The sequence below is a fragment of the Tinamus guttatus genome, unplaced genomic scaffold (assembly GCF_059628265.1).
Source record: "Tinamus guttatus ecotype Peru unplaced genomic scaffold, ASM5962826v1 Tinamus_guttatus_pri_ptg000027l, whole genome shotgun sequence".
Taxonomy (NCBI): domain Eukaryota; kingdom Metazoa; phylum Chordata; class Aves; order Tinamiformes; family Tinamidae; genus Tinamus; species Tinamus guttatus.
In genome coordinates, this window is record NW_028288561.1 from 4,745,323 (window position 1) to 4,758,385 (window position 13,063).

General features: G+C 37.2%; 1 protein-coding gene across 1 annotated transcript; it reads right to left on the reverse strand.

The window, feature by feature from the left end:
* Window positions 1–353: 353 nt before the first annotated feature.
* On the reverse strand, window positions 354–5,241 carry LOC104578579 (androgen-induced gene 1 protein-like). Its single transcript, XM_088527639.1, has 5 exons — window positions 5,050–5,241; window positions 4,062–4,205; window positions 2,586–2,687; window positions 1,715–1,830; window positions 354–546 (listed from the first exon to the last, which is right to left on the reverse strand). Exons 1-5 carry the CDS (start codon window positions 5,239–5,241, stop codon window positions 354–356), a joined length of 747 nt encoding a protein of 248 aa, XP_088383765.1.
* Between the last annotated feature and the right edge of the window lie 7,822 nt (window positions 5,242–13,063).

The following is a 13,063-nucleotide window of genomic DNA, read 5'->3' on the forward strand; positions in this document are numbered from 1 at the left end:
TTTTAATCACCTTCAATTTCTTTTTTTTTTCCTATGCCTGCTTCTTATGTTTTTGAGTATCACCTGGAAAAAGAAACAAATTAATTAGCACTCATATTTCAGTTCTGGTCTGTACTGGTTTGTACTCTTTTAATCACAACTTCATTATCCTACAGTGTTATTCTAAGATGTCTAATGGCAGCTCAGGACTATTAAGGCCTGTTCTGTCATTTGAGCCAAGTATGATTTTACCCTGGAGGTCACAGATGTTAATTCCACTATAATACCAGCATTTGCTTGTGAAGTTCAGTTCCACAAAATATTTGCACTGTTCCTCAGACATATTGAGGATGACTAAAAAAGAGATATAAGGACTAAAACAGCCGCCTTTCCCATTCATATGCTACAGACTTACCCCATAATAATGCTGTAAGCTTCTCGCCAAGGAAATAAAATGCTAACAACTCAAGGTAAGAAGTGACAAAAAGCAACATCCTTCCAGCTATGTCTAGAGCTTCTAAAATTGGGTACACCCAAATACCTGAGGCGTAATTTACCCACAGCATCCTATGAACAAAGAAAAACAAAGTCTTAAACATGAATTAATCATGTCTACCTTTTTCTTTAATACAGACTATCTTGTTTATTTCTCAAGCCACATAAATCCCTCAATTCTAAGTTCAGAGGAAAACTGGTTACAGAAATACATCACTAACTACACCTCAGAGCTATGTGATTTTAAGGATTTCCATTGAAAATATCCTGGTTTGATGCAGAAGTATCTCTTTCTACAGGAGCCAGTTGTATCTTTGATATGTGAAAATGGGAGACCATCACATCTTGCTTGAGAAAATGTAATCAATTAAAGATATTGACATGGACAATAGAATCTTTGAGGTTGATGGGGATGGTAAGCAGAACGTATCAATACATAGAAGATGGGTAGTTAGGCAAAAAAAACTGAAATGCTACTACACTAAGTGTATAGGGGAAAATAAGTAAATAAATAAAATGGAAGTTACAGTAACTGCATGTGTTTAACCATTATTCCATTTCACAGGAAAATCATATGAAACGCCCTGAGGTCCCTTCAGTTTTGGGATTCATACCCTTTAACACAAGACTAACATTTACGGAGAATATCATTGGAAGAACCTGGGCCACCTAACGGGTTTTTCTTAGAGAAAGCACTCAAAATCAAGAGAAAACAAGGTCTTTATTAATATCTTATAAAAATAAAATTGTAATTGTTCCTTTTTTTTTTTTTTTCTAAAAACTTCATTATTAAATTGTTTTCTAGACCCACTCAGACCCATATTCCCTGTCAGGATTATCTCCTAGGTATCAAACATTTAACAGAATGTCCCATTTTTTATATTCACAGCCTACAATCACCTAAGTCACCTTACAGAGGTACTGCTAAGATTGTGATGAACATAAATACAGAGAAAAACAAACAAACAAAAAAAGCAGAATAAGCATCTGCCACCTAAATTATTCAAATTTTAAAACCTTCAATTCTAAAATATTAAAAATCTAAATTATTTATTGTTGCAATTCTGTATAAGAATCAAAGTACAATGCTGTAAATTAAACACAAAGAGCATAATAAACACAACATAAACCCAAGAAGACTATAGCTTCATATTATTAACCCATTTCTGTTTAACATGATTCTTAGAAGGAAGAGAAATATTTTACAAAAATATATTTCTGAGGAACCAGGAAGGCCTACCATATAAGGTATGAAGAACCAAAGATGCTAACTCCTATTACTCCGTTCAGTTTACCAGGATATTTATGTGGACATGCTATTAGCTCGACAAAAAGTAATGGCAGTATGGTCGTATGCTAAAAATAAAAACAAATACAAAAGTTTAAGATGGAACATACAATTAGCAAAATGATCCAAAAGAAAACCCTTGATGTGCAGTTGTGGTGAAAGTATTTTCTTTCTCAGTATTCTCTCATAAACATTATAATTTAATAGATTTTCTAAAATTACCTTTTATATAAAAATAAGAGATTTACATTCAAGGAAAAAAAAAAAAAAAGACAAGATGATGCCATCAAAATTAAGTAGAATAGTCCAGCTGCAGAAAAAGTCTGAATCTGCGCTGTACTATATCCTCTATCTGACACTGCTGTAGGAAAAAATAACTTTAATATAGTTTAATTGTGCAATATTATATTATTTAAGCAAAATTAAAGAGTAAGTGGGGAAAATTTTCAAAGTCCTGAGAAAGAATTAAAAACTTCAGAACTGTTCTGACAAAAAGCCAAATGCACTTCACTGTCTTGGACAAGACTGTTACATACAAAATAAAATATTCAGGTAAAGTTTGTGGCACAAGTTAAAAATATGCATGAACTATTAAAAATACACCTCCTTCCCACCCTCCATTACTCTTATTATTGATGAAGCCTCATTACTGTGGTAAATTTTGGACAGTACATACTTAGGAGACCACAGCCATATCATCCTATTACCTACACTTACAGCTGTTCTGAAGCAAAGATGCATAGTAAGGTGCCTGCAACTTAGTTTCAGAAAAAAAAAATAATTAAAATATATAACTGAAACGCCAAGAAAGCATCTGACTTACCATAGTATGATTAAGCCAACTTGGATTAACCTCATCCAGCTCCTCCGGATATATAAGTTCTCTGTTATATGCATATAGAGTCCAAAACATAACAGCTACAAACTGAAGTTAAAAATATAAAGAAATGGAATAAATATTTGCACAGTAATGTTAACAAGGACTACTATACTCATAGAACAACCATTTAAAATGTAACTTTTCTTATCCAGTGGATGCAGAGTGTACACTAAAGTGCTTTATTACTGCTTACATCCATTTATTTTCTTCCTCTGAATTTGACTTTAGTGTCATTTAAGAACTACTTTAATATACTGCATAAATAAATAATATTTTTTTCATCAATTCTATTCCACTAAAGCAGTAGGAAATGCACTGTTATCTGCAAGTTCATGACTAATAATGCATCAAAACTGGAGTTCAAGGTTCTTCTTGATTAGTGTCCATGCATGATTTTCATGCGAAGAAATAAAACTGCTCTCATCAATTTTCTACTGATGGCAAATTCAGAGCTGTGTCATCTCTCAGAAATACAAAAAACAGTGTAAATCAATAATTATTACAAATCAAAGACTGTAGAAAGGTAAGATGAAGAACAAAGGAGCAAGAGCAGCTTTTCTTTTTAGTCCATATTTCAACTATCAAAAATATGTGTATTATGTATCTTATGACTAAGCAAGCTCCCAAACGTACAGTATCATAGGAACAGAAAAAACAAATATTCTTTGAACAGCCGAACACAGATTGATGATGCCAGATACATCAGTAGCATGCAAGGCAAGTTCTAAGTAAATCAATTAAAAAAAAGGGCTGCACAAAGCTTTATTAAACACAGAACTCTGAGACATCCCAGGGTGCAGATGCAACTGAACTTATTTAATTCAGTCCTCTAGAAAGAAGTGCTGTAACTATCTGCAAGAAGGCCCCTTCTTTAGGAAAGTGATGCTGTATATTCTTTTTAGTTCAATTATTATTCATGTGATTATTCTTTTCATGAATATCACGAACATGAAAAAAAACGCAGTAGAAATACGACTTATGCAAACTCAAATGATGAATCTTTTTGTGTTCACTTGGAAAACACTTTCTTTTCCATCAGATGAAAAGGTTACATCATCTATTTGTAGTTTTTTTTCAGAAAGGCTTTTATTTAGAGTAAGGTATATAGTGTGTTTTTTAATTATTAGTCATTTTATTATCTCCTGGAGAATTCAGTCAGTACAGACAAGTATTCAAAAAACTGCAGTATTAAAAAAGTAATTTCAGACAATCTATTTTCTGAAACACACCAGTACAGATGGAGAGAAAGGAAGCAACGGATAGCCTCACTAGAACACTTACAGTTTTTGAAAAGTGAATAAAACAGGATCATACCTGTCAGCTTTGTTAAGCTAAACTGAGCCTACCGATTTATCCTGTCTTTTCAGAAGATATTTGAGAAATTACTGAGGACTCTGACAGTACATGGAAGCTACTTACTAAGCCAACAGGGAATACTAGCACGGAGAAGATGAAGTCTTTCACCGGTAACAATCTGGATGACATGCTTCTCTTTTTGGCAGTCGTGAATATAAGTATAAAATCAATTATGACACATATTCCAAACAATAAAGCTTGCAGAATCTAAACAGTTAATGTTAAGAAAAAAGCTTTTTTTAGTACTCAATTTTTGCTGTAGTCCTCCAATTTCCCAAACAGTTAATTTGAACACTGGCATTCTTTTTACTTGCTTTAAACCTTCACCACCAATTTACAGGTTTGGGCATCGACATTTACCAGTATTACAGTGGTCATAAATATTTTGAAGGAAAAAAATAATCCATTTTTTGCTGACACCTTAATTGGTCCATTACATCACCCAAACATCTTACAGGAACAGGTTTTCCGCTGACTCAAAGGGAGTTTATTACAGAGCTTAGCTACAGCCTATGAGCTCAAGCAGCCCTGATAGCTCCTTATTTCTGCTAACTGCACTGTCAGGCTATGGATATTCAAACGCTCAAAGTGCCTGACCGGTACAAGCTGTTCAGGCCTGAACAGCTCAGCAGCAGCCCAGGAGCCGCAGAGCCAAGCCAGGGATTTAATCCCAGCTTTCTGGATGGAAATGTTCTCATTCCTCTATTCCAGTTGTCTGTCCCATCCTGATTTCCTGCAACAACACACCTCCTGCATGACCCTCCATCAGGACATGTCTTACACCCAGCAATAAAAACAAAGGGCCATTTGGACCATAACTTGAGGTGCACCCGACTGTTTCAAGTCACTGTATGTCAGAAAAGTGCAGGGAAGGGGCCCATGCTGCCTGACACCCTCTCAGATCCCTCCTCAGCCCTGTGCACCTCCTCAGATTCTCTTCTCCCTACTCAATCGAGGACACCCTCACTTCAGTTCATGCTTCCTCAGTGTGGCACTGGGCTGTGCCACATACAAGTCGCACCAACCATGTTCCCTCCCGACAGCCCGGCACCTGGTTGATGAAGGTGAGGTATTTCCAGCGCCCGCCGTAGGTGTCGTCGCTCTCCCTGCGGGCGGAATTAGGCAGCCCCACGTTCTGGCAGAGCGAAAAGACAGCCCACAGGAAGCAGCACACGTGGAGCACCACGAGGGGCCGCGGGCTCCGCAGCCCCTCCGCGCCGTCCCGCAAACCTCGACGCTGCATTGCGGCCCGCAGCGCCCCCAGCCAACGGTCGCGCGCACAACGGCCGCGCTCCCCGGCCAACGGCCGCCCCCTGCGCGCGCTCCGGCCAACGGCCGCCGCCTGCGCCCAACGGGCGGCGCCCGGCGGCACGGGCTGCGCATGCGCGCGCCCCCTCTGCCGCGGTCCGCGCGGAGGGGCGTGGGGCCGCCGCGCCGCCATTTTGTGTCATCGCTTGATGCGAGGCGCTGTGGCGGAGGCTGCGTCTCTGTGAGGCGCTGCGCAGCACGTGGGCTGTCCCGGCTGGCAGGGCGTTCATCGGGAATGAGGTTTTGCATCGGCCCTGGAAAATAACGTTTTGACCCAGTGACAAGTTGTTCTGGGCAGGACTGAAGCACATGGCGCTCGCCTCCAGGCAGCACAATGAGACCTGGTGTTTTGCCCCATTGTTGGAGCAGTGTGCAAAACAGAGCTCTTCGTTTCATAGCTGTCATAAGAGTTGTAGCATTGATTAAAAATTATAGGCAATCTAGTTAGAGTATGCAAAATGGAACCATTAGATTTTTATTCAAAACACCAATGTGGTGATGCTACATTGAACCTCCGAGGTCACTCCATGTTAAGTAGCGAGATTCACCTCTGCATTATTTGCAAAATACCATAGCCTCACTGGTGCAATAGAATTTGTTTTTGATTTTGTAATGTTACATGCTATAGGGAAATAAACTTTTATGCTGTTTTGTAAGGATATTGATGAAGAGATAAAATCCTTTGCAAATTGTAGCATTTTTTAATTAGAATTAATCCTGGCAGGTCAGTTTTATAATGGATCCTTGCAAATACTATAATTGAAGTATGTAACCTGTGGACAGCTGTTAAGATTAATGTTTCCATAACAACCCCCAGCTACCGCGGGTCCACAGTGACACAGGATACTGTTTCTATGGTAATGGAATGTCTTAGTCACAGGCTTGCAGGGAAATCCATTATGAAAAGTAGCAACTCGTATATTAGATTAGGGGGAGTTTCTTGCTTACATTTACCTGTATCTAGCCTCATCTTTCCACTTTTATCTTATGCCCAGACTGCAGAATTTTTAGGTTGGAGAGACACCCACTTTGGGTTGCTTTCCTGAAGAAACTGAAGCTATGCAATCACACTGTCCATCCATCTAACTTTTGAACCCGAGGGTTAATTTTAATCAAATCAGACCGTGGAACTTCAAAGAGGCTTCAAAGATATGCCTCAGGTTCCATGGAAATCAGAAGACAGGGAAGAATCAGAAACACAAGGTAGTGGCATTGTAGGGAGAAAGTCTATACTGTGAATCTAGTTACTGTATGTTTGGCTTGCTGCTTGGCCAGGCAGCCACAAGAATACCAGTCCTTTTATACCTTTAAGGTAATACAGAGAAAACCTCTTCTACCAGGAGTCAGCTTTTGTGTTAAGTTAGCTTTAAAAAGAGTAGTAGGGTGACACTGCTGTTTAACATAGAACATTAGGTCCATGCTTAATGCTAAGGTGGCCTGGATTTGGTTCATGCACAGATGTTACAGAGGAGAAGAATTCTTAGTGCTTTATTCCATGTTCCTGCATGCTGAGTATCCTACACATTTGCAAAGCCGCTGCAAGTTATTCATCTCCAGTCAGGTTTACCAGGTATCAGGAATATCTTAACTCATGGAATTAACACTTAGCAGATTCACAACAGAACTTCTGCACAGCCTCTCATCTGAAATTAAAACTAATACAATTAAGAACTCCACTGTCACATTTCATTGCTTATTTAAGGATTCTTTAATAACTTGTAACAGAAAAAAAGGACATGGGAAAATATGCCCACACTTTTGCATACACTGCATTATGGACAGAAAGTTGTAATTAAATATAACACTGCATTATCAGATTGGCCATTCCTGTAAGTACTCAGTGACATAAACTGAAGTGCCATGAGCACAGTCTGAGTCAGGGTAAAGTGAGTGGTTAGTCATTGAAGAATTTTTTCAGCATATACACAGTATTTGAGGGCAAGAGGATATCAAACATGAATAAGTGAAAAACTGCTGATACAGTTTTCATGTCTGCTTTTGAAAATCAGAACCATTAATGGCAACAGTACATTACAAAAAAGACATGATTGTCCAATTACTGCTATTTTAAAATACCGAGATCCTTCGTAGCTATGGAAACAAAAATGCAGACATTAATGAGCGTGGGGGGGGGAGGGGTGACTGGTGTTTCCGTGACAACAGATAAAAGCAAAGCTCCATGAAGCCCGAAGGAGAGAATCATGGAAACAGCTTCTACCTTCAGATAGAACTGAACAAGTCTAGTGGCTGGCCACATTTCTAATATTGAAACTAGCCAGTAGCATGAGGCATTTTGATACGTTCTATTGATTATCCTCAAGAGGGTAAGAATTAAAATCGCATGTTAAAGCCTGTGATGAGGAGTGCTCTTGTGGTACATGTGTAATAGATGACTGTTGTGTGTAGAAAACTAGAGTGCGCTGAAAACTTCTGTGACAACAGGCACAAGACATAAGGGATGGGTCCCCATCCAGACTGCTCCAGGTGCTTTGCAATGTGAATGCGTCTAACATACTCTAAAAGAAAGCTATGGACAGAATTGATGCTACTGTTTCATGATCAGATGTTGTCTGGAGAGCAGCAGTTATTCCCTGGAGTGCATCACAAAGTCTCAGCTTCTCAGAAAATCCAAAAATATTTTTTATCGAAGGTACCCAGAATTGTAGGCCAAAAAAAAAAAAAAAAAAGGGAGGTCTTATGATACAGGTAAACAAGAGCACTTCAGTAATATTACAGGGCTATTCTTCAGTGGCTACTATGCAGCATTATAGAACAATGATATTTTAAAATAAATTTATGAAATTAATAAATAGAAGAGTTAAATCGCAAATTCCATGTAGGTAATTTGGAAGAAATTAGTCTTCAAAAAGATGTCTTCCTTTGAATCTGTCCAGCTTATGGTATTGAGAGCATCACTTCATAGTCAAAGCATATCAGTTCAAAATCCTATTTTTTGTGTCTACAGCAATAAAAAGCTAGATACTAAGCTATAAAAATGTAGGGTTTCCTTGACAACATGTTGAGAAAAAACACAACAGCATAAGAGCTTGTTGAGAAAATAAAGATGTAGTTGCCTGATTGATGTGGAACATGACCATGAAGCTTTTGATGGGTTTACCTATGTGACTTGTAGAGGTGTGGGGTCACAGTGATGGGAATACTGTGTTTCAAAATTTCTAGTTACTGATGTTTCATTTTACTGTTTTTGACACTGATCCACAGCTTGATTAGAGTGATGAATGACCCTCTCGAAAGTTAGTCTCATTTCCTGTAAAGTGTGTTTATATGGTGGATTTTAGAAGATTTCTGAATATTATCAGAAGTTACATTTTTCCATGACAAATAAGAAACAGATGGAAAAAATAGTATGACTGCACTCTAATTTATCTATGTGTAAAAGACTAACTGGCTAGCTGACTTTTGAGTTAAAGCAAATGTTCCTTTAAAAGCTATATTTTTTCTTTATGTTATCATAAAGATAACATAATTTTACATTTTAAACATTTATTTAAATGCACTGTAATTGTAATTACTCATATTTATGATATGATATTGTATGATAGAGTGTGATATCCCTTGAAAATACCATAGCTTATCAGCAGTCTAAACGATCTGCAAATATCATTCCTACTCCTCCTGAGAAATGTTTATTTTGTAGAAGAAGCAACACAGGGACCTCCATTTTTACCCTTTCAGCTGTCAGCAAAAGAATGACTTGAGCGAGGAGGAATACTTGGAGCATTCTTCATTACCACCCTATCTCCCAGTACCTCACCAGCAAAGCTAGACTCAACCACCTGCTTTTTCTCACAGGTGTCTTTAAGTTTTTCTCTTGACTCATGGACTGTCTTTGTGAAGCAAGGCATAAAGCAGTCCCTCACCAGGCCTGCTCATGCTGAAATAATAATAATTAAAACAAACAAATCAATCCAGTATGATGATTCAGTCTATATATTTAGAGCCTTACCTAAACACATGCTAGCTAAATTTGAGGGAAATATCTGTGGACTTGGGAATTGCTGCAAGGCTATAGCTAGCCTATGTTTTTGTTCTTCTTTGTGTGAGTGTCTACATGCAGCTGCACTGTTGGGGTATAAAAAACACCCTGAGCTCTTTCAACTGGAGTTCTGTTAGTGAAATGCTTAGGCTGTATGCACAGCCAGCTGAACCTTTTCATTTTTGTGATTGCACTTTCTCAGCAGCACTTGACTCTTTTCCCTATGGGGTCCATTACTTTAGCCGTGTGTTTTATTTTTTAATTTGTACTGGCTTTTCTTTGGCTAGTAGACCCATATATGCATCTAATGAAGCAATGTCTCCCTTCTGCTGCTCCAGCACATTTTTGTCTTTCTTTTTTTATTATTTTTTTTCTGCTCTGACCTGACCAATATGTGAGGACTATGCTCCTCTTTAGGAGGGCTACTCTTGCTGTCCAAGCAAACTGTACAAAAGTGCCATATGAATCTTAGTAGCAGGAAGTACATACATACACAGTACTGATATAAGGGTAATATTTAGGTCTATAGTTTACTTGAATGCCTTCATTCCTCCCACTTTGATTATCTTTTATTATATTCAAACTCTTCCAAATTTTAAATACTTGCTTTAAGTCAGTCTGTAAGCTTTCTTAGCTGTGTTATGTGGCAAGACATATTACATTAAATACCACAGTGCAAATGCATCTTGGGTCAAATGAAAGCCCTGTAGGCAACCATAATTTCTGTATGTTTACACTTAACAGTCACTTTGTACCTTAACATTTTTCATGATTAGGAAAGTTTTATTTCTTGTGATTTGGAGAAGAAAAAAAAAATGTATAAAACTATGATCATGCTTTCTGATTCCTGCACAGCTTAGCAGTGCATTTGGCTGTTTGCATCTACAAAACAAACATTGCTACTTGTCTTAATTAACCAACAGCAATATTATCTTGTAATCCTTTATGTGGATTAGCACCCAGAGGAGGGTTAGATACATTTGAACATTAGTCTTCAAATATCACTTCAAAAAACGTGAAGTGGCCAATATCATGGCAGAAATTATGAATACTATAGCAGCTTGCAAAAACTACAAATTATACAATTACAGTGGCCATGAGATCCTCAGAATAAACCAGTAAAAAATATCTCTCAAAGCTATTTTCTCAGGCTATATATCTTGTTACTGTGCTTTACAAACTGTGTTCAAACTGTATTTTTTGTGTTTTTAAAAAAGTAGTTACATTGAAGATTCAAATCACACTACCCATTAATGATGCACAGTATTCTTCAGTTGAAAGTGCATGAAGATTTAGAGTTTAGAGAAATATTAATCAGAAGGATTAAATCTAGTTTTACTTATACACACACAAAATTACAATATAAGGAAAATGATCAGTTTTACTGAACTAAGCAATTTTCGTTTGCTACATCATGTTGTACACCTGCATTGTTAAGGTGTGTAGTAATGTAACTCTCTGCTGCGAGCTATACTTTTCTCTCTAAACTTCTACTTTTCTGTCCTAACTGGAGCCACAGACATTTCTCTGGAGCTGACTTCAACCATAAGAAGTTGAAAACCTGTGTTTCAAAACCTATGTTCTGTGTCTCCCTTTTTGGTCAGAGACACCTGTGAGAAGTGTTATCACTTGTCTTACAAAAAAAATCACCCCACCTCCCCAATTCATAAGTATTTATATTCACTTTCTGTAGTGCTAGCAATAATATTTTAGCTTAAATAGCATTTTCTCCTCCTCCCCCTCGGTATTATGGAGAACAGTCCCCCTGTCTCATTCTTGTTGACCTGCTTTATATCCAGTAGTTACAACATTCAGATCTGTTTTCTGTCTCATTTGGATTTGAATCAGTAAGCCTGATGTACTGTTAGACTATTGAATAAAAATGGGTTACCAGAACATCTTTTTTTTTTTTTTTTTCTTGGCTATGTTTTGTGGAATATTCAAGGCAATAGTCATGTCCTAAGATTTCCTACATGGCTGGTGACACAGTGGCTGCTATGGCTATGGTGTCACTCTGCTCTGCGCTACCAAGATTTGAGTAGCTATTTAGCATGTTTAAAGACAGGGCCCTTTACAGTTTTACTGAGGAAATCTGGATGCCTTTAGGAATATGGGCCCATGTGGGTTAATTTTTAAAAATGCTGAAAAAAAATGGTAATAAAATGTTAATTATATATAAAACCAAGGATCTTCCTAAATACTTCTTAATTTACATTGTTTATTTTAGAGGCCCAGGAGGAAATCTGAGTAGATTACATTTATTAAGGTTAAAAAAAAAACTTTTGAAAAAGAGAAAAGAAAAAAAAAGTAATCATTTTCATTGGTGCCTGATTTTTTTTTAACTGTTTGCAAATCTTCAGTGTAATGGTTTGAAACCCAGTCGTGTCATTTCTTTACGCCCACACAGAGCTGCAGTAGTGCAGACACTGTAGCAGGCAAACCATATTACCAGCAACGGCCATTAAAACTCTTCCCACCCCAAGCGTGGGCTGACTTCACCCCCTCTCCTCTTTGCACACACCCCACCACCCACCTTTCAATTTTCAATTGCTTAAAAAGAGAGAGACATTTTAAAAAAGAAAACAGGATGCTTCCTTTGTTTCGACGCTATTTCAGAGGGACCTGAACCTCTCCACTTGCCTCTGAATTGGCCACCTAAAGGTTAGCAAATTTTTTTTATCATTTTATATAGACAGAGATATAATTCTATTATTCATAGTAAGAGCTGGATTATTAAGTTATAATTGTTTTAATGTAGTGGTTATTTCAATTACGAATGAGACTGATTTCTTCCTCAGATGCATAGCATTTTGATAGCAGCCCCACTTCTATATTTGAAGGCTTTAATCAGTATTTTTTTCATCATTTAGTTCAACCTCCTAAACTTTAAAAGATGGATAGTGGTTATTATTTTTCTGTTAGTGCAACCTGTTGATTACAGACTGCTGGAGATTGTTAACTCTTTCCTAACAAGGGAAATGCACAGGAGCAAGTTTGGTGAAAGGACAAAAGAATGAGAGATTGAGATTTTTAAATTTTGATTTTTTTGAGATTTTTAAATGTTTTAAGCATTAACAATTCTATTTTCTAACTGTGAAACCACCAACAGTGTTACAAAAATAACAGATGCTGGGTACATATCTCTTTAGAATGAAGAGATGTAAATTTAAAATAAAGCATTTCTTAGGACTGGAGCTGAGAAGAATAGCAGTAGAAGAAGTAGAATAGGAAATTATACAAAAAGCATTAAGATTTCAAAAGGGCCAAAACAATGTTGTAATTGTACACTAGAATATATTTTAGCTAACAGTGTTCTTACTGATGTTAAGGCATTTGGATATTTTCACTTACCGATATAATAAAACACAGCTGGTGCTGTTTTGGAATGAATGAAAGGTTCTAGAAAGCATTAAGATCAGCTGCTAAATTGCATGGGATATTATATTAATTTGTCCTATCATGGCTCCTTAAGGATTTTAATACTATATTCTGGTAAACACAAAAAAAAATGAACAAAAAAATTAGCTGATATAACACAAAATGATGGAAGTATAATATCACAAATATTTGTCCAAATAGGATCCAGTGCCAGAACTTCAAAGCTTGGTAAGTTTGCTTCCTAGAGGCTTTGTGCTTGTGTAAAAGATGAAGCAGAGAAAAGCTTCACAAACAATGATTTCACAGCAAGCAGCAGAATTTTCCAAAGTCAGAATTTGAGCAAGAAATAGTATCATTTAAAGTGTATTAGGGTTTCAGAAAA